General features: G+C 51.0%; 2 protein-coding genes across 2 annotated transcripts in view; one reads left to right on the top strand and one right to left on the bottom strand.

The window, feature by feature from the left end:
• Zmpste24 (zinc metallopeptidase STE24) overlaps window positions 1-2047 on the top strand; it is a 26210-nt gene extending 24163 nt beyond the window's left edge. The window contains exon 10 of the mRNA XM_013016964.1: window positions 447-2047. Coding sequence (XP_012872418.1) covers window positions 447-671 — 225 coding nt within the window. The 3' untranslated portion in view covers window positions 672-2047. The remainder of the gene's footprint in view (window positions 1-446) is intronic.
• Window positions 2048-4995: 2948 nt separating this feature from the next.
• Col9a2 (collagen, type IX, alpha 2) lies at window positions 4996-21625 on the bottom strand. Its single transcript, XM_013016811.1, has 32 exons — window positions 21467-21625; window positions 20340-20414; window positions 18546-18581; window positions 18399-18461; window positions 17415-17468; window positions 17254-17289; window positions 17148-17171; window positions 16835-16888; window positions 16181-16234; window positions 16022-16069; window positions 15772-15828; window positions 15631-15684; window positions 14798-14851; window positions 14363-14416; window positions 14212-14265; window positions 14051-14104; window positions 12186-12239; window positions 11734-11787; window positions 11470-11523; window positions 10215-10259; window positions 9814-9867; window positions 9461-9514; window positions 9177-9230; window positions 9018-9089; window positions 8787-8822; window positions 8633-8677; window positions 8509-8541; window positions 8202-8348; window positions 7873-7927; window positions 7449-7637; window positions 6123-6200; window positions 4996-5703 (listed from the first exon to the last, which is right to left on the bottom strand). The coding sequence occupies exons 1-32, from the start codon at window positions 21536-21538 to the stop codon at window positions 5504-5506; spliced, it is 2067 nt and encodes a 688-aa protein (XP_012872265.1). The 5' UTR covers window positions 21539-21625; the 3' UTR covers window positions 4996-5503.
• Between the last annotated feature and the right edge of the window lie 221 nt (window positions 21626-21846).

Genomic DNA, 21846 nt, shown 5'->3' on the forward strand with positions numbered 1-21846 from the left:
GAGGGAGGGAGGGAGGAAAAAATAAAAATAAAAAGGCCTGAGTATATGACTCAGGTGTGACTCTGGAAAGATAGATGGTTTATATCACCAAGAAGTGGTATACTATGTGTCCAGCTAGAAGTCCTGCACAAGCTGTCTCAGCTCCCCCCACCCCTCCCTGTGAGTCCTTCCCACAGCTACATATATACACGTGTGTGTGTGTGTGTGTGTGTGTGTGTGTGTGTGTGTGTGTACATGTGTACTTCTTTTTATGATCTGTTTTATGGAGAGAGACTAAATTTGTAACAGTTCCCTCACCCTCAGTTCCCTAATTGCAGTGCTCCCAATTAACTGCTGTTTCTTGTATTGGAGGCCAAGCTTTCCACACCCCAGCCTTTGACACTTGGGGTGACAACAGGCTTCAGTAGCTGATACAGGGGCTAAAACATTGTTCTTTCCTGTTTCAGGTTCTTTCTTTCTGCCTAACAGTCCTAAGCCGAAGGTTTGAGTTTCAAGCTGATGCATTTGCCAAGAAACTGGGGAAGGCCAAAGACTTATATTCTGCTTTGATCAAACTAAACAAAGACAACTTGGGATTCCCAGTTTCTGACTGGTTATTTTCAATGTGGCATTATTCTCATCCTCCACTACTAGAGAGACTTCAAGCTTTGAAAAATACAAAGCAAGACTGAGGTGCTCAGGTTCTGTGACTGGAGGCATTTCTGATTATTTCTGTCCTGGTTCCAGCTCTTGATGTTTTTAAACTTTTTTTTAAAATAAGAATGATTGAATACAGAAAAGTCCAGGTTTAAATATATTTAATATCTCATTTCAAAAATAATTTTATTCTTAAAACACTGTAAAAATTTGAGGCTTAATGTTTTTAAAAGCATAGTTTCATCTTTGACATTTGATTGATCATCTCTGTAAATTCTTTAACAAAATGCATAGCTGTTTTATGTGTATACTTCTGCAGGATCTGAGGGGGAGGGTTTACACCGCTGAAGCCTTCTGCAAAGCAGACACTTCAGTCTCCCATCGTCCTGCTCAGGCCTGAATTGAAGTCTCTTTTTACCTGTATGCGGTTATGACTTAAGCTAGCCAATCAGTGATTTAAATTAGAAAGAAAAATAAGGCTGTTACTTAAATGAAAGTCATTAAGACATATGCGCTACTGTTTACCAAATTTAAAGTCTCTAGCTGCACACTGATCAGGAATTTCTAACAGTGCTTTCACAGTAGAAATTATGTACAGGATGTTTTAAATCAACTTTTGGGTTTGCTTTTAAGAAAATCTTTAAGTTTTATCTTTCCTCCCACCTGGTAGTATAGTTTCATTAGAAGCTTTTTTTCATTACCCCCACCCCCAATAAATAGTATATCCTTTCACTGAGCAGAAATTGCCAATTTGTGCAAGTCTTGCAGTGTTCAAAGTGGCAGAACATGGAAGGAAGATGAAATGACATTTGAGAAGACATGAAGATGAAATATTGCAGATTGTCTTATTATAGGCAAAAATATAGTTTTCTATCTCTTTTAAGAACAGAAGTTTGTTTTTATTTTTGTAATTTTTATCAGTAAATACTAAGCACTGTTTAATTAGGCCTGATTCCATTTTTGAAAATTGTAGTTCTTGATATTATTTTCAGAAAACGAAGTCATGAAATCTTTCCAGTTGTACAGGCTGTATGTATATATATATATATGACTGCTTTGTACCTTTGTCCACTTCTGAATGAGGACTCACTTGGTAGCTGATGCTCTTTTCACAAGAACATTAACCTTCTACGCGTTTTCTCCCAAGTGGGATCCACATGCCTTTGGTATCTGGCTGTAAAGTCTTATGTTCAGCTGACATTTGAATGATATCTTCATGTGGAAATATAAAAATCTAGCACTGCATTATTTATTTTCCACAGCTAAAGCAGAGCAGTCTTATGTTTTTATCCAGCATCCTTTTTCCTTTACTTCATGCCCAGATAACTGCCTTTCCTTCCTTCTGTGCCTTTTAATACAACTTTCAGTTCTGCACAAGTAAAACATTAAAAATTGCCAATGCAGATTTATATACCTTGTCCATAGTTTGATGTAACTTGTGTGTCATGTATTAGTTACCTAGAAGAATAGGCTGGTAGCACATGGAGAATCATGTGAAAGAGTAGCTCTAACACTGAGTGTTGGCAACACTATCACCGTGCCTCACCGAGTCCTCCCGCCTATCTTCCTGCTCCACTCCACAGAGCATTACAGGTTCTCATGATGCTTCCTCTGAAGCTTCATTTGGAGTTAATTTTTCATTTCACATTAACTATTTTTAATTGTTATTATAAAAATGATGTACAGAGGGGATACCATTTCACAAGTCAGGTAATTCTCCATTTTTATAACTACATTTTTAAATTGTTTTGGGTCTGCCTGGTATGCTCCATCGGCCTCTTGGGTCTTCCTCATGTATGGCATCAGGAATCAGCTTTTTAATATGTGACTGACTGGATGGCTGAGGTGTAGGATGGGTCAGAAGGAGATACTGGGAGCTAACCAAGGAAGGAAAGTGGTGGACTGCATTGCCATCCTTGACAGACACGAGAGGAGGATGGGGTCAAGTAGGTCAAAGCCTTGAGTAAAATGGCCTGAGCCTGAAAGGGTTGATGTCTGTGTTCAAGGCAGAATCTGATGGATGTGGTTGTGACTTAGATCTTTGCTGAGGTCTAAGTAAATCCTGCCTGTCTTTGGGATAGGAGCAGAATTCCTGGGATGAAGTCAGTGGCTTTACAGTGATGGTTTCCATTGGTTTCTTAAACATGCTCAGTCACGCCTTACCTTATATGTAGTATTGCCCTCTGAGACCATGTATGTTATGTTGGGTACAGTTTGAGAGCAGGCAACATGGCTAGGAGAAAATTGAGTTCTTCTGTTATCCAATTAATAGTTTACTAAACTGGCTTCAGAAGAATAGGCACATCCCATGTGGTCTAAATCCCATGTGGTCTAAATCCCATGGTTTAGGAAACCAGGACTGCCTCTACCTGTGAGCAGATCACTCTCCTGTCTTTGGGCCAGAGATCTCTGATGCTAGATGACAGTTAAGAATAAGTAAGTTGGGCTGGGAAGGTGGCTCAGTGGTAGAGTGCTTGCCTTGCATGCGTGAGGCCCTGGGTTCAATTCCTCAGCACCACATAAGCAAAAAGAAAAAAGCCGGAAGTGGCGCTGTGGCTCAAGTGGTAGAGCGCTAGCCTTGAGCTGAAGAGCTGAGGGACAGTGCCCAGGCCCAGAGTTCAGGCCCCATTACCGGACCCCCCAAAAAAAATAAAAATACTTTAAAAAAAAAGAATAAGTTACAATAGTGTCTTCTTAGCCATGGTTTTACTTTCTGACCACGATGTAAAAATACTGTCTTTTGTCTTTGAAGTGAGACCATTTCCATAACTTTATTACAGCCTATTAAGATTGTATTTTGCTATTACTGCTGATCTCTTACTTTGCCTGATTTGTAAGCTACATGTGATATACCTTAGTGGTGAGGCCGTCTACAAAGGTGTTTTGAGAGTATCTTAGAAAAGGAACTCCAGGGGCTGGGAAGGTGGCTCAGTGGTAGAGCACTTGCCTGGGTTCGATTCCTCAGCACCACATAAGCAGGAAAAGCCGGAAGTAGGGCTGTGGCTCAAGTGGTAGAGTGCTCGCCTTGAGCTGAAGAGCTGAGGGACAACGCCCAGGCCCAGAGTTCAGACCCCACTACCGGGGGGAAAAAAAAAGGAACTGCAAATGTAAAAGGCCTTATCATGGGAGTCAGTCTGGTGTGCCTAAGAAACACAGTGCTATAGGAGAGGTGTGGGGGGCTGAGAAGGTGGCTCAGTGGTAGAGCGCTTGTCTTGCACGCATGAGGCCCTGGGTTGGATTCCTCAGTACCACATAAGCAAAACGAAAAAAGCCGGAAAGTGGCGCTGTGGCTCAAGTGGTAGAGTGCTAGCCTTGAGCTGAAGAGCTGAGGGACAGCGCCCAGGCCCAGAGTTCAGGCCCCACGACCAGACCCAAAAAAAAAAAAAAAGGAGAGGTGTGGAAGATGAGTTAGTAGGAAGACAGGGTTTTCAGGACCTAGAATGTAAATCCTGGCTTTTACTGGGTGTGGTAGGAAGTTTTGAAACTGATCTGGTTTAACTGAACAGAATTACTCTGGTTTCTGTGTTAGGAGCAAAGGTAGAAGCGATTGCTGGGTTTCCCCATCTTAATGCTAGACAAGAGTTGGAGAGTGGGGCACAAGCTATGACCTGGGGAAGCAGTTGCTGTGGTGCCCTTCCTGTTACAATTCCTAAATCCCCTTTTCCTAAAAGAAAACTGTGGGGTCCCGTTCTAACCTTTTGTTTTGGTGGTGATGAAGAGGCTAAGGATCTAACCTAGGGCCGCGTTCATGCTAAGTAAGTTCCTTACCACTGAGCTAAGCCCTCAGTCCTTCAGGTTTGCCGGACTTTTGCCTCCCGAGATTCATCTGTGCCTAGTGTAAGGGGGAAGAACTATGGGAACAGGTTGAACCATCAGGAACACATCTAGTTCTATACAAGCTGAGCCCAAGTCCCTGCCTTTCTAGCAGGGTGAGTCTTATTAGTTGAGTCTTATTTCTTTGAGTGTACTGAACATGTTACTTATTTAATAAATACTGGACAACTACTATGTCCCCTCCCGGACACTAATTGAGGCTAGAATAGCAAATGAAGCCAGATGAGGTAGCTCACACCTACAATCCTAGCTACTCAGGAAGCTGAGATCCAAGGATCATGTTTTGAAGCCAGCCCAGGAAGTAAAGCCTGCGAGACTTACCTCCAGTAAATTGCCAAAAAGGCCAGAAGGAGCTGTGGCTCAAGTTGCAGAGTGCTAGCCTTGAACACAAAAGCTTCAGGGACATTACCTAGACCCATAGTTCAAGCCCCAGTTAACAGCACAGGAAAAAAGAAAAATTGAACTAAACAACTCATACCGTGGTTTGTACCCAAGTTGAGGTTTTATATTTACAGAAGACTAGTGTGTATGGGGGGAGGGAGGGTGGAAGAGAAGGAGTGGGAGAGAGCAATGCGGAAAGAGAAGGGAGGCAGGTGTTTACATGCTCGACATGAAGGCAAGAAGTAGTGAGGTTGGCCTGAATGATGGCAACCCCAACGTAGTCACCCATCAGCAGACACCCAGAAAGTCCAGAGAGAATGGGACAGCACTGGCAGAGAGCTCAGTCTACCTGCCCTGAGAACAGGATGGCCAGGAGAGACTGATGCAAATTAAGGAGACATTGGGGACCATCCAGTTGTTCTTTGGGAGGGAAAGCTGCCCTATTCCCTTTGAACTTTGGCTCTCCAGCAACATTTGCCCTGTTGGCCTCATCTCTTCGCTGTGAGGCTCTCTCCCCTGTGTTGTAAAACTCCTGGTCCTCAGGATCTCTGCATCCTGGACAGAAAGTCCTGGAAAGGTCAGTTTCCTAGGCTGGGGCTGAAATGCATGTCACACCACCAGGTTGCTGGTGAGCTTTGTCCTGGCCTGTTGCTCATGGCCCCTTGATGGATCCAGGCTCTGTGAGACGGGCAGAGGCATATGCTGAAGCTCCAAGGCAGGCTGCAGGCTCACAGAAGCCAGGCAGCCCCACAGGGCCTGGCAGGCCAGGTCGGCCTGCCTCTCCTGGAGCCCCTGGGGACCCTCGGTCTCCATCTTTGCCGTTGATTGCCTGGCCAGGCCTGCCAGGAAGTCCTGTAAAGGAGAGAATCGAGACATCAGGGCCTAGGAAAAAATGGGGGAACGAGAAGGAAGGGATGACATTGTCCGAGAAGCATTGTACTCATTACCTGACTTACGGAATTGTAACCCCTTTGTACAAATCCTTAATAATATAACAACAGCAAAAGACATCAGGGCCTCGTTGGCCTCGGCAGAAGGTGAGGCAGAAAGAAGAGGTTCTGTCCCAGACACAGTCTATAATTGTCCCCAGTTCCTGATCTCTCCTTTCCTAAGTGATTGTGCATGTCCCGCCTTCCAGCCAGACCCCACACAGGGACTCCTGGGTGCTCCAAGGTGACTAAGGGTAAGGCCTCTGTAGAGTCCCAGGTATCCCTGGGACATTAATCTCCAAGCTTAGGGACAAAACAAACTAGGCAGGGCTAAGGTCTTACCTGGGATCCCTGGGGGCCCTGGCATCCCGGGGTGCCCACGTCCTACTTCTCCTTGATCACCCTTCTCGCCACGCCTTCCTGAGGACAAAAATGGTTTCCAAAAATGAAAAATGATTTTCCTGCTTTGGTGCTACTTAATATGTTTCACAGTCAGCAATCCTTCCAGTATTGTGCTAGTTTTAAAAAGGAGAAAGGTGTCTGGCGCTGGTGGCTCATGCCTGTAATCCTAGCTACTCAAGAGACTGAGATCTGAGGATCATGGTTCAAAGCCAGCCCGGGCAGGAACGTAGTCCATGAGACTCTTATCTTCAGTTAACCACCAGAAGACTGGAAGTGGTGCTGTGGCTCAAGTGGTAGAGTGCTTACCTTGAGCCGAAGAGGTCAGGGACAGCACCTAGGCCTAAAGGTCAAGCCCCACGATAAAAAAGAGAGAGAGAGAGATAGTTGGAAATGTCTATAGAGGCCTGATTAAATAAAGGGAGATCTAGAAAAGCAGTAGAATATTATGTCTCTAATCAAGTTTATTTTAAGAAAGCATCCAAAAACAATATCTAATATTCCTGTTCTATCAAGCAGGGAACGGAGTAGAACTCTGTATATTGACTAGAAATGTGATTCCCACAAAGCATTAAGAGGTTAGTGCCATTAATGTCTCAAGTTTGCAGATGAGAAATCTAAGGCAATTAGATGGAAGGAAATTCGTAAGTATAGGTAGTTTGTCCAAGGACCACATCAAGAAAGTGGCAGAGTCTGGATTTATACTCAAGTCTTGTGGGTCCAGGGCCTACCTGTCTTATTCCTGGTCTTCCCACCCCATCTCTAAAGACACCTTAAGATGTTCATGGAGGTACTCTATGCAAACGAAAAAAACAAAACTCCCAAAGCTATAACATAGCACATTCATTCCTATCAATTTGCTACAGCAGTATCTCCTGGTCAGGTTGTTGAGGCCTGCAGGGAAATGTCTGTGTCTTATCCTGGCAAAGTGATCATGAGCTGAGAGAACAGGAAAGCTGAGCAGTCAGCTGCTTAATAGAAGCCCCTGGGGGGGGGGGGCGGCTGGGAAGGTGGCTCAGTGGTAGAGCGCTTGCCTTGCATTCATGAGGCCCTGGGTTCGATTCCTCAGTACCACATAAGCAAAAAAAAGCTGGAAGTGGTTCTGTGGCTCAAGTGGTAGAGTGCTAGCCTTGAGCTGAAGAGCTGAGGGACAGCGCCCAGGCTCAGAGTTCAGGCCCCACAACCGGACTCCCCCCCAAAAAAGAAGCCCCTGGGGCCACCTTTGGGCAAAATTGCCCAGTCTCCATTCCTTCACAGAATGGCACTCACCTTTGGGCCCTGTGTTGCCAATCTGACCCACAGCTCCCACGATGCCAGGAATGCCCCGGGGGCCAGGGTGCCCTTGAGGTCCTTGCTTGCCTGGGTATCCAGGAGGCCCAGGAGGTCCCGGGGGACCCATCATGCCAGCTGCACCCAGGACTTCCCGCTTGGCACTCACAGCCACCTCTGCCAGTTGCTCTGGAGGGAGGTGCAGGGAGAGAGGTGGGTACAATGTGTGTTACCAGTGAGCCACACTAGGGAAAGCCAAGCGTCCTGGTGCCTTTGTTTGTAGGGGGAAAGGCCCATGGTTGAGGCTGTTTTACAGAAGTCAAAGGTCCAAAGTGGTTTCCTGAGGTTCCCTCACGCGCTGGGGGAAGAGCTAGATAGGAAGGCCACATGCAGTGTGGTGAAGGGCCGGGACTCCATTCTTTACCCTGCATCATCTTCAGCGCCACGTCTATGATGTGCTGGTCACTGGCATCTCGGCCCTGAAGGCAGAGAAGGACTTTGAGGAGGAAGCCCCTGGCTGCACTTCTATCCCTCCTACTCCCTTCTTCTGGCATGGTCCTGCATGTGTCACACCCCTCCTCTCAGACGGGTGTGTAACCAGTCTCAGGGGAGCCAGTGGGCCTCCGGGAATCTCCAGCCTTGGAGCAGCAGAACACACACACACACACAGAGACAGAGACACATACACACACACACACACACACACACATACACACAGAGCGCCTCTAGATTCCTTGCCCTGAGCCAACTCACCGGCACACCCTGTCTTCCCGGATGGCCTGGCAAGCCTCGGTTTCCAGCCTGTCCTCGAGGGCCAGGCAGCCCTGGGTACCCCTGCACACCTGGGGCGCCTGCATCCCCGCTGGGGCCGGGGTAGCCTGGCTCTCCTCGGATTCCTTGCTGCCGGAATGGTGAACATAAGGTGGATGAGAAGGTGTGGGTGGGTTTAGAGGGCGGATGGGGAATAGAAGGGACAGATCTGGGAGGGGGGTTCCAGAGCTTCCGGGGGAAGTGGGGAGACCCAAGGAGAGAAGGACAGGAACAGAGATGCCTCACTCACCTGCCCTTTGGGCCCTGGCTCTCCAGACTCGCCCTGGAGGCACAGGAAATGGGGTCACTAAACAGTGGGGACCCCAGAGCTCAGTCCACATCCCCGCCTATTCCCATGTTTCCCTTACGCTCACCTTATCCCCTTTCTCTCCAGGGAGGCCTGCTACGCCTGGGTCACCCTGCAGATAGAGAACGGTAGGTTAGGCACCACCCAGGTGGGCACTTGGGGTGTGAACGTGGAACCCAGAATGGATGCCTGGAGATGGGAAGTGGGGGAGGGGGACTCACCACTCCACCACGGGGCCCAGTCTTCCCTGGTGAGCCCTGAAAAAAGCAAGATAAGAAGCTTACAGGGCTTGACTAGGGCCTCACACCCTTCATCAGCCCCTCCTGGCTCACTAGACCAGAGCTGGACCCCCAAGACCTATGGTGCTCAGGAAAATCTCACTGAGCACCATCCAACCAACCCAGCCCAGCCACAGGCTGCTTTCCCTGGTATTTTCAGATTCTAAGTGGCACCTTGTCCCCTTTGATGCCTGGTAAGCCTTGAGGTCCTGGAATTCCTGGGGGGCCCTGCTCCCCCTTTGGGCCCTGAGAAGAAAAGAAACCAGAGCTGTAAGTCAAATGAGGGGCCTAGGTTAGTCTCCCCGCTGCCCACCTCAACCAGATTTAGCTTACCTGTTGTCCTTGAGGACCTGGCTGTCCCACTGGGCCCCTCTCACCCTGGTCACCCTGAAATGGAAGAAGAAAGTTGCACCCAGGCTGGGAGAGTAGCCTCCCTGGCCAACCCCATACCCTGATACAGTTAGGTGTCCTCCAATTTCTGCTGAGGTCCTTTGCTCCATTTTACAGATCAGTGAATTGAGGCCTTTCCAGAGAGAGGGAGGAGATCCCATATCCAGGAGCACCAACTGCTCCAAGGATCTCCTTCACACCAGGGACCATTGCACAGGGGCACTTACCTTCTGTCCCATAATGCCCTGGGGACCAATTTCTCCTCGAGGCCCCGGCTCTCCCTGGGGGAAGGAGAAATGGGAGATAAGGGTTAAGCAGTACACTTCTGGGACCCTCTTTTCCACACCTGGCTCACTGCCCCATTGTTCACTCTTAGATGATTAGCCTTAGTTGGAGAAAACATCCCAGAAAGGAGAAAGCGCTTCCCTGGCTCAATGGGGCAAGGCAGAAACGGGACTAAGCCAGATACTCCTCAGGCTGGGGCTCCACCAAGTGGCCTCACCCGGGCCCTACTCTGAGTACAAGGGCCCTTTGGTCCTGGAGGGCCCAAAGCTCTTGGGTAAGTTGAAGAGGTACTCACCTCCTTTCCAGGGGGACCAGAGAATCCAGGGAGGCCCTGCTGGCCCGGCTCACCCTGCAGGAAGAGAGTCCTCAAGTCAGTCTGGTGGTCTCACCAGGCTTTTGCTTCATTTAAGAGGCCCTGGGAACCCTGAACAAGTCTATAATCAAATGAGTGGGGTAGGGGAAAGGATGCTCTCTGTAAGTCCTCTGGGCTTCACCAATTTTCCCGTGTTTGTTTCTCTGGATTTCAAGCTATGCTCTTCTTGCCTCACTAAACCAGGTTGAAGAGGGTGGAGGGAAGGGGTCAGGCCCCCTCATTTTGTGCAGGGCTTTCTGGGGCTTAAGCCATGCCCTATTCCCACTCGCTGGGTCTCTCCCACAGATGAGGCCATTTCTGCCCCCAGCTTGGGATTCTCTCACCTTGTCTCCAGGGCCTCCTTTTGTCCCAGGCTGGCCCGGCACACCCTGCAGAAAGAATGTGACCTCAGCTTCTGCCCTGGCACAGGAGCGCCCCACACACCTGCTGCTTTGCCTCCCTCCCCAATCCCAATGTATTTCACCTTGTATGAGTTGAACAATGCAAAACTCAGGCATAGGAACTTGAACCTGTACTTCCCATCCCTGCCTGGTCCCTGGTGGGAGAGGGGTGGGCTACAGGGCCTGCATCCATGGGGGAGACACCCTCAGGTGCACCTAAGCACATAGAATTCCTAAAGAATCACGGTTGAGCTGATACACAGATAAGCAGCCATGTCCAGTCTGTACCCCCAGCAAGGAGGCAGGTGGAATCCTGTGGCCTGGATTTCAGATTGTCTTGGACAGAGTTAGGCCTGGGAGGTGAGAAACACCAGGAGAATGGAGAGGGCAGCAAGGGTCTTCCCTCGGTCTCTTCCCAGCAAAGGGACCAGAAAAGGCCTTCAGGGGTAGAGATTAAAAAGCCACAGCATGAGCTGGGAAGGTGGCTCAGTGGTAGAATGCTTGCCTGGCATGCATGAGGCCCTGGGTTCCATTCCTCAGCACCACATAAGCAGAAAAAAAAAAAAAAGCCGGAAATGGCACTGTGGCTCAGGTGGTAGAACGCTAGCCTTGAGCTGAAGAGCTGAGGGACAGCGCCCAGGCCCAGAGTTCAGGCCCCGCAACTGGACCCCCCCCCAAAAAAAAAAAGCCACAGCAGGCCTGGCACTGGTGGCTCACACCTGTAATCCTATTCAGGAGGCTGAGATCTTAGGATCACAGTTCAAAGTCAGCCTGGGCAGGACAGCCCATGAGACTCTCATCACCTAAAAAAGCCAGAAGTGGTGCTGGTGGCCTAAGTGGTAGAGCACTAACTTTGAGCACAGAGAAGCACAAGGACTGACCCTAGGCCCCAAGTTCAAGCTCTGGGACCAGAAAAAGCCACAGTAGTATTGAGAAGGGAGAGGACAGCGGGACCAGGGCTGATTATGGTGGTCACTGAACCAACTGTGAGATGAACTTTGAACTCAAGGATTGAGTCTGTCCCATTTGGAAGATTGAAACTGCCAATGATGAGGCAAAGGAGTCATGAGGCAAAAGGAGTGCCCTACCAGACACCTGAGCCCGCACAGGGAGGCAGGCCACAGAGCACCTGGTCCCTCTGAACCTGACGAGAAGCAACCTGTCCACAGGAGCTCCTGTGGTCCCACCTGATACTCACCGCCAGGCCCTGGTGGCCCTGGCTTCCTGGCCGCCCTGCCTGGCCTGCACTGCCCTGGAGAGACAGAGAACCAGAGGCACAAGTTAGAGTTCTGGCTCCATGGTCAATGGCTTCCAGGTGCAGATAGGGAAACTAGGGTCCAGAAGAAAGAAAGGGATGGAGCCCCCTGGGTCCCAGAACTTTAGTATCAGTGCAACAGAACTCAAAGCCCTGGGTAGGCTGGGCCCTGACTCTCCCCAGACCCACCTGCAGCCCTATACCTACCTTGGTGCCAGGTATGCCTGGAGTCCCATCCTTGCCATCGATTCCTGGAGGACCCTGCTCAGGAGGGAAATTCAAGGGAGTCTCACAATTGGGGAGCTTCATGGGGTCCCACCTTCCCTTGACCCTCTGTGACTGCTGCAGTGTCAGGAAGGGAGCCTGCCTGTAGGGTCATCTCAGGAAACCCCACCAGCTAAATGGGGGAGGAGAACTGAACAGAGGAGTTTGGGGATCCTAGGCCATACAGACAGTGCCCAGAGTGCCACATGTATCCGATGACCTCTCCTACATTGTCACCTCTGTTCTCAGGCAAAGAAGCCAACATACTTCCCAGCTAGCAAGGCAGTCTGCCTGCTGCACAGTTCAGTCTAGAACCTTGAGCTCATATTTCTCTGGGGTTATGGACAGCCTGGCCTCTGTCTGGGTGGGGCAGGACCCAGGCCTCTGGCACTTACAGTCGCCCCCTTTGGGCCTGTTATCCCTTGCGGTCCTCGAACACCTTGGCTACCCTGCAAAATAGACAGAGATCAGGATACCAAGCCCATCTGACTTTGCAGAGACGGGAACACATGAGATAGGGGGCCTCTGGGTCCCTGAGTCCCCATAGCATGGGCCATACGGGGCAGTAACTGGAGGACAGGATTAGAAGTATACTTCTGCCATGGAGGCAGGACAAAGAGGTCAGCACGATGCAGTGGCTGGGCTGGGCAAGAGTATTCTGGGAGCCTCAGGCCTTCACTGAGACCAGAGCTCACTTAGGTGAAAACAAAAACAAACAACAAGGGCTGGGAAGGTGGCTCAGTGGTAGAGTGCTTGCCTTGCATGCATGAGGCCCTGGGTTCGATTCCTCATTACCACATAAGCAAAAAGAAAAATGCCGGAAGCGGTGCTATGACTCAAATGGTAGAGAGCTAGCCTTGAGCTGAAGAGCTGAGGGACAGCGCCCAGGCCCAGAGTTCAGGCCCCACGACCAGACCCAAAAAAATAAAAAAAATCATGATAACCAAGGAGAAACGTGTAGGTTTTTAAAAAATATTATTTAAATAAGATTTTATTCAAATAAGTGCTACAAAGACAGTTTGGAGGTAATTGAAAAAAACTGAAGACAGATTGGTTATTAGGTGATATTAAGGAATATTTGTTTCTTAGTTTATTAGTTGTTTTAGTGGTAGAGTACTTTTCTAGCATGCATGAAGCCCTGAATTCAATTCCTCAATACCACATAAACAGAAAAGGCCAGAAGTGGTGCTATGACTCGAGTGGTAGAGTGGTAGAGTGATAGAATGCTAACCTTGAACAAAAGAAGCTGAGGGACAAGGAGGCTGAGATCTGAGGATTGCCGTTCAAAGACAGCCTGGGCAGGGAAGTCCAGGAGACTGTTACCTCCAACTAACCACCAGAAAACCGGAAGAACTGGAAGTGGCACTGTGGCTCAACTGGTAGAGCGCTTGCCTTAAGCTGAAGAGCTCAGGGACAGCGCCTAGGCCAGGAGTTCAAGCCCCACAACCGACCAAAAAAAAGAAAAGAAAAGAAACTGAGAGTCAGTGCCGGGATCCCCAGTTCAAGACCCAGGACTGGCAAAAAAAAAAAAAAGTGATCCCATGAGAAAAATGCCTGATTTTTTTAAGCAATATATTCTTAAGTATTTAGGGGTGAGGCAACACAAAATTAAAGGCTTTCTTGAAAACATCAGAACAGGCCTGGGGATGTATGTTAGCTCAGTGATAGAGTACGTGACTAGTGAGGCCCTGGGTTTAACCTCAGTTTCACAAGCAAAACAAAGCAGTCACAGTGAAGGAAGGAGCAAGTTTCCATGGCAAAGTGTTAAAAAAAACAACAACAACTGTGGATCTGCAAGATAGGAATCCATTGCATCATTCTCTCTACTTTCTATATGTTTTAAACCTTGCCTTTAAAAAATAGTTCACTGTACTTTGCTGCTCAATGTTTGCGCAAACCTAAAACTACTCTGAAAAGTCTATTAATTAAAAAGAAAAATAAATAAAGACAACTGGATCCAGACCAAATCCCATTAGCCTCATGGCTGATCTGCTGGAATTTCATTCTCTGATCCCAGGGACCTCAGGTCTGAATCTCATGGCTTCTCTCCAAGCCTGAGTCTGGATCTACTGGACTCAGCACAGATGCTCAGACTCTCCCCCAGCAGTCAGCCATAGACATAGACAGACATGGACATATGTACACACGCATGCATATGCACACATATGTACACACACATACACCAGCCTTTGGCAGGGCTGAATTCTGCTCAGTTACTTCTCAAGGCCCCTTACCAGACAAGGAGCGCCCCAGGACTTACCACGTCACCCTTCTCCCCAGTTCGGCCTGGTGGTCCCCTTGGACCTTCCTCACCCTGACAAAATGGAGACAGGAATATAAATCACATGAGTTGGAGGAAACAGAAGCCACCCCGAAGCTGCAGAAGCTCCAGCCTGGAGCTGGGAGACGGGTCAGGCTTACCAGTAACCCGGCAGCACCGATGGAGCCCACCATGCCTTTGTACCCACGAGGACCCTGGAGAGAGGAAATGGTTGAGGGTTGGTCCTGGTTGGACCACAGAGGCCCAACGGCTGGTAACAACAGCTCGCAGGACACCCATAGATTCACTTACGGTCTCTCCTTTGGGTCCTGCTACTCCTGGGTAACCCCTGATGCCTTGGGGTCCCTGTCAAGACAGAAAAATGATAGCAAGGGCGATTGCAAGGCCCAGTTCATGATGTCATTTCTGACCCTGGCCTCTTTCACAATGCCCTGTTAAAAGTAGTCACATGGGCACGTGGGACCTGCAGCTCCAAGGTGATGGGGGCGAGGCAGGGGTGGTTACTCAGGGGCACACAAAGAACAGTGGCAGATCTGGACCTCAGCCAGGCTTCCAGCTTTGGTTGCTGTCCCTTCATTCTGGATAGTCAGCCTCAGCTTCCCTCTCCCCACCCAGAGATACCTTTCTCTTTTATGAGCTAGAGTCCTGAGCTAGGAAAATGAGGGCATCTAGGATGAGGGCAGGAGGCTGCCGGTGGAGGCAGGGAGGTTGGCAAGCATTCCTTACCGGCGGTCCAGGGATGCCTTGTTCTCCAGAGGCACCTACATCTCCCTTGGGGCCCTAAGAGCAGGATAATCTATCAGACTGACAGGCAGATGGCGAGAGTAACACAGAGACAAGAAAACATACCAGTCACCTTCCCCAGCAAAGGTAGCCAGAAGGCTGATTGGAAAGAATATTACCCCATACCATAGATGGGACAATGGAGGCCAAGCAAGAAGGGACTTGCCCAGAGACACTGGTCTAGAACACAAGCCTCTTGTTGAGATCTGAGAGCTGAGGATCAAGGTTTGAAGCCAGCTAGGGCAGACAAATCTAAGAGACTCTTACCTCAAGTTAACCAGCAAAAAAGCCAGAACTAGAGCTGTGGCTCAAGTGGTAGAGCCTTGAGAAAAAATACCAAGTGAGAGTACAAGACCCAGAGTTCAAGCCCCAGTTCACAATACAACAACAATGAAGAACATAGGGCCAGGTGCTAGTGGCTTATGTCTGTAATCCTAGCTATGCAGGAAGCTGAGATCTGAGGATTGGGGCAGGAAAGCCTGTGAAACTCCAATTAATTGCCCCCCCCCAAAAGCCAGAAATGGAGATCTGGCTCAAGTGGTAGAACACTAGCCTTGAGAAAAAAAAAAAAAAGCTCAGAGACAGTGCCCAGGGCCTGAGTTCAAGCTCTAATATTGGCATAAAACAACAAAGAACACTATTGGCCTCTTGTCTCTCATATCAAAGTCTATCTCCTCAGCCCATAGGGCCAGGGGAAGGATGAAAAAGGGGACAAGCCTAGCTGCCTCCATACAGCCCCGACCCCCCTCCCCATGGTCTCTAGCCCTCACACTCACCGGCTTCCCCTGACGGCCAGTATCACCCAGAATCCCACGTTTGCCTGGATGCCCCTGAAGGGAAGGAGCAAACTTAGTAAGAGTCTCCTCCAATCACCTGCTTTACTCTCCGAAGGCCTGGGCCAGGCCAAGAGCTCTCACCTTGACTCCCTGTAGCCCTGGAGGACCTTTCACACCTGCTGGACAGTTGGTTGGACACTGAAAAGAAAATCCCAAAGGGCCTTGAGGCCTCTCACCTGGCCTGGGCCACCTGGGCATTGTCTCCCATCTTGCCCTTTCCCTAGCATCCTTCCCACCCCACCGGGTTGGGAGTGGCCCACCCCACTGTCCATGGACCCTTTTCCTATGACTATAACACCCATTAGGCCTGGCTCTGGACACTGCCTCTTACCAGGAAATCTGCACTGCCTTCCAAGCCTTGGATGGTTCCTGAGCGCCCCTGAGAAGAGATGTGGGACTATAAAGAGGGAGTCTAAGCTGGCACTTCCCTACCCCAAACACATTTCCCAGGAAGGAGCACATGGCCTGTGGGAGGTCGGAAGACCCTTACCGGTTTCCCAGGAGGACCTGGGGGTCCTGCTGGTCCCTCTGGTCCTGGATCCCCCTGGAAGCAAGAAGAGCCAGAGTCATACCACCAACCAACCCTGGCCTAGGTCACCCCCCCCCACCCCTTTCTGCTACAGCCATATGCTCCTAGTCCTCCAGGACATCTGAGAGCTGCCACCTTACAGAGATCAAGGAACTTGGCAGGAGATGGCACTCACCCTTAATCTCTCTGAAAGACATACTACAGGATGGGTTCAGGACAGGCTTCCACCCCAAACCTGGAGGAGCTTCCTGCAGGCCAGAAGAGGGCCTTATATTCCTGGGGAGGCCACCCTAACTTTACAGGTTGGAAACAAAAGGTAAGATGAGACAGAGCTGGGAGCCGGGCGCTGGTGGCTCACGCCTGTAATCCTAGCTACTCAGGAGGCTGAGATCTGAGGATCGCGGTTCAAAGCCAGCCAGGGCAGGAAAGACCGTGAGACTCCTATCTCCAATAAACCACCAGAAAACCGGAAGTGGCGCTGTAGCTCAAGTGGTAGAGCGCTCGCCTTGAGCTGAAGAGCTGAGGGACAGCGCCCAGGCCCAGAGTTCAAGCCCCACGACCGACAAAAAAAAAAAAAAAAAAGATGAGACAGAGCTGAAGATGTCTGGGGCTCACCTTGGGGCCTGGGACTCCAATTTCACCAGGAAGACCAATAGGTCCAGGTGGTCCCTAGGGAGCAGAGATGTGGATACCAATGGTTAGCCCAACCTGGACTGCCAAGGGAGGACAAGCACCCCAAACCTCTTCTCCAACCCTGGAGAGACTGATGGAGTGGGGCTTTGAGGACCAGATTCTTCCAGAGTCAGTGGATAGACCGGATGGAGCTGGTCCAGGGTCCCCAACCAGCCTGCCCATTCCTAGAAGCCCTCCTGTTGTTCCATCCCTCCGTGGGAGGGCTGAGGAGCTCGCCCTATCCCTGAGGACTTACAGGAGGTCCAGCAAAACCAGGACCCTAGAACAGAAGGAAAAGAAGTTGGTTCATGGCTCCTTCTGTGGGTTCTCTCTCCCCACAGGCCCTTGCAGGTCATACTCACCGGCAGACCAGGGGGCCCTGGAAGCCCGGGCTGACCCTGAAGAAGCAACAAGAGAGGCTCAGAGACTGTGGTCTCCTGTGTCCCTGCTCCTCCCTACTGAAGCCTCTCCCACACGCTGACCCTTGCTTATCCTCCCTGTGTACACAGGACAGTACACTTACCTTGACTCCAGGAGTTCCCATGGGCCCAGGCTCCCCCTTGGCTCCCATTAATCCCTGGGGGAAGAAAGAGAAGAGGGTCAGTAAGAGACAACTTGCCTTCCACCCATGGGCAGGGCAGTTCCAGTCTTCTAGACCTCATGAAGGCCTAGGGACTTCAGCACCTCCTTCTCCCTTTCCTTAGTTCCCATAGTAACCCCCACAAAGCAGCCAGAACCATTCTCCTCTTTTAAAAGAGAAGAAATCAAGATGCAGACTTGTCAGCCTAGGCCTCACGCCTCTCAGTTTGAGTCTAGAAGTCTGGCTATATGCTTGATGTCTGGAAACTTCTTCTGAGCCTTGGTTTTTTGTTTGCTTAGCTCTCTGGATGGATGAGAGAACTAATGTGCTAGTAGAAGACAATGTGCTTTAGTCTTCATAGGATGAGGGTGAGAGGGCCCAGTGGCCAGGCCCAGGCTTCATTATACCTCTAGAGCCAGCAGGGAGAGGCAATTCATGAGGCTCTCTCTTTTCTCCTATTTTCAGCGACTAAGTGTGTCCCCCATCAAGCTGTCACAGGCCCTTGGAACTAGCTGTGTTCCAGATGCCCATGGCTTTGGGTGCCCCTAGGAGCCCTCTGGAACAAAATGTATTTATCTTACGATTTACCCTTGAGGTAATCCAAAGGAAAGGAAGGGAAGAAGAGATAAAAGGACTAGGGGGACACAGGACAGGCCACCAAGTATACTCAGTATGATCCCTGGAGACCAGAAATAGGACACCAAGTTCCATACCCCACAGGAAGCAGAGCCTCTCTCTAGAATTCTGGCTGCCAGGGATTCAAAGCTCCCGAGACAGAGGCTCAGTGCCGGTCATCTGAAGGTGAAAGGGTTCACAGCTAGAGGTGCTTCATCTACCTCCCATCTCTGAACAGAAGCTGAGCAAAGGCTCTGGAAGTTAATAGGTGGGAAGCCCCAACTTACCCTACTAAGCACCCCAGGTACTCACGTCAATGCCCGGCTTCCCATCGGGCCCATCAGGCCCCGGTTTGCCAGGCTCTCCTTTGGATCCCTTGAAAACAGAGAGGAACCAAATATTAGCCAGAGGACAACAAGAACTGGAAGGGTCAAAAGTCAAAGGAGAAACAGCACTCACCGGAGGGCCAGCTTTCCCAGGGGGCCCCTTGTCACCCTGCAAGACACAAATAGGTGAGCCAGCACCCTATGCAAAGGCTTGAACAGTGAGCCCTGGCCCCAGCTGAACTGTCCTTATGTTCCTCTCTTTTGTCCTGGGTCCCCTCAGACTTGAATGTTTTAGGAAAACAATCCCTTTTCGCCACCAAAAAATAATAATAATAATTAAAATAAAGACTGGTAGCCAGCAGCTCTTGACGATAATCGTAGCTAGTCAGGAGTCTGAGATCTGAGGATGGAAGTTTAAAGCCAGCCTGGGCAAACAGATTTATGAGACCCTTATCTCCAATTAACCAATGAAAAGATAGAAGTAGAAGCATGACTCAAATGGTAGAGAGCCAGCCATGAGTGGAAAAAACTAAGGGAGAGCAGGAGGCCTTGAGTTCAGCCCCAGTACCAACACTATATATATATATATATATATATATATATATATATAAATCATAGATGCATTGAGCCCAACCAACCTCAGCCAGCTGGAGAGGTGGATAACCTCATGTGAGTGGGGCTTCGGCTTGCTGATGTTGGTAAGGTGCCAAGGTTTTCTGTTTTGTTTTGTTTGTGTGTTAGTCCTGGGGCTTGAACTCAGGGCCTCGTCACTGTCCCTCAGCTTTTGTGTTCAAGGCTAGAGCCTTCGTGCTTCAAGCCACAGCTCCACTTCTGGGTTTTTGGTGGTTAATTGGAGATGAGAGCCTCACGGACTTTCCTGCAGAGGCTAGCTTTAAGTTGTGATCCTCAGATCTGAGCTTCCTGAATAGCTAGGATTACAGGTGTGAGCCACCAGCACCCACCAAAGTGCCAGTTTTGAGACCTGCATGTGGGGTTGTGGTTCCACATAGGCTGGGAACGCTGATTGGGACAGGATTGGGGGGGAAAGGTAGGGCTTTTAGAGAAGCTAGAAAGGGAGAGAGAGGGGTGAGGAGCACAGCAGCTCTATTCTGGGCTCTGGATCTGGAAAACCAGAGGCTGGGACAGAGGTAAGGACCAAGGGGGGCAATAATGGGGTTAAATTCAAAATGTTTCTAAGAAAGGACCTCTTTCCTAAACTACAAAGGACCCCTGCTGAGAGCCAGGCTGGGCATATGAAGTCAGACTCATCTCCCAGAAAAGACTCCAGGCATTCTGGCTGGGGTCCAGGCTCCTGTGTTTGGGGGTAGAGGGGGCACCAGGCTGAATAGAAGTCTGTCCAGACTGGTAAACATTCAGTGGGCCTCCTGGGAAGTCTCCAGAATGAGGCATTTAACCCTCACTCTGCTAAGGAGAAGAGGGGACAAACAGCTGATTGTAAATCTAAAAAAAGCAAAGGGAGGAGACAGGAGCGTGGCCACTGTCGGTGGCCAAATTATAGGTGCATTGGTCATAGATGCAGCAGAGAAGGCACCCAGAAACCTGACCAAGGCTCCCTAGCTAACCTGAAGAAACAAATGCAAGCATGGCAGAGGCAACGTGAAGGGTTAAGGTGTCTCTTAACCCCAAAGAAGAGGAAAGGAGGGAGGGATAAGGAGGCTTTGTGGGCTGTGGCTGCCAGACAGAACAGCAGTCCCTTGTCGGTGGGTGGGTTTAACGCCCGCCCGTTAGAGCTGTATTTCAAGGCCAACTTGAGGTTTTTCACTCAACAAACAGGCTCCCTGTGAGCCAGGCTGGCGCCACCTACTGGCAGCGGGGGGCACGGCGCCTCCATGCTCTCCCTCCCGCACCCGGAGCGCACAAAGTTCTCCTTTGTCCGCCCCCGCTCCTGCCCCAAATTAACACTCACGTCTATGCCATCCGAACCAGGCACTCCCGGCGGTCCTGGGGGTCCCGGAGGCCCCCGTTCTCCCGGAGGACCTCTCTGCAAACACACACAAGAAGAGAGGCCGCGCTCAGAGTGCTACGAGCCGTGCGTCCCGGGAGGGCAGGCGGCACGGGGAAGCGGGGTCTGGATGCTAAGAGCTGGGTTGCCAACTCCCCATGAAAACCTATCTGTACCAGGGGTACCGTGTGGCACTGACTTATTAAACAGAATCACGCACCGAACGGTTCAGGGTTGGGACTACTCGGAGGGGCTTGATCGCTCAGTTAAATCCTAAAAGTGACGCACGGATGGGGCCCAGCCCCACCTTGGTCTTCAATGAATGGTAGCTATTATTATTATTAACATTGTATTATTAGTAACATCATCATTACTATTATTATAGGAAGTGAGTGGGCACCTTTCCTTTTTCCTCCTGGTGAGGGAGAAAAGCCCAGTGGGAAATGGACAGGGACGGAGATGAGGAAGGAGGCCTAGGAAAGGGGACCGGGTACTGCCCTCCCCAGCACCTCGTTGCCCGGTCCTCGCTGAGGTGGCCTCATGGCCAGTCAGGTCCGGCCCAGGCTGGGGTCCCGCGCGATGCCAGGTGTCCAGGCCCCAGAAGTGCCAGGCTGGCCCTCTGCAGGCGAGCGTACCGCACAGCCCCCACGCCGGGGTCACATCAGCCCCCCGCACTCCTAACCCGTCCATTGGGAGGGGGGGACCGAAGGCTCCGCGGGGCTGCAGCGGCGTCTGGCTGGAGCCGGAGCCCCCGGGAGGCGGCGCGGCCCGGTGAATGGGCATCATTGTCTCTCTCCCCCGCCACCTGGACTCTCCCGGCTGCCAAGACCTGGCGCCAGCGCCTGCCCCACGCTGCCCGTCCTGTCCCGGGCAGGGCCGAGCATCTCCGGATGGGGTCCCTCTGGCTCCCCCGACTCCTCCGCGCCCGCGGCGATGCGCACGGCGTGCGCGCCCACGGAAGGGAGCTGCACCCCTGCCCTGTCCTCAGCTGCCCCCTCGGGCCAGGAGAGGGGGGTCAGCAGACCCTTTCCCCCAAAGCCTGCTGGATCCTGAACCCCCGACCCCGCCACTGGAGTGGCGGCGGGACTTACGATCTGCGCCAGGACGAGCCCAAGCACTTGGAGGAGCAGCAGCAGGCTGCGGGGGGCGGCCGGCGTGGCCATGGCGGGCGGCGGGCGGCGGGCTCGGGAGGACGGATCAGGATCCCCGCACGCACCGGCCCGGGAGGCTGTTCTTAGACCCTGCAAGCCTGGGCCTCCTCGATATGCGACGGGGCGGGGCGGGATGTGGAGGGGGCGCTGTCACCTGAGAGCAGAGCGGGGGAGGGAGGGAGGCCAGAGCCCGGGACGGCACCGCCCCGCTCCACGGCCGTCCCCGTGCGCCCTGTCCTGCCGGCGGCGCCCACCTTCGTCCTAACTCTGCGCACGGAGATGTCAGGAAATGCTTCTTTGCGCGCAGGCCGAGGCCCACC

This window comes from Dipodomys ordii, unplaced genomic scaffold (genome assembly GCF_000151885.1).
Source record: "Dipodomys ordii isolate 6190 unplaced genomic scaffold, Dord_2.0 Scaffold33, whole genome shotgun sequence".
Classification (NCBI taxonomy): Eukaryota; Metazoa; Chordata; class Mammalia; order Rodentia; family Heteromyidae; genus Dipodomys; species Dipodomys ordii.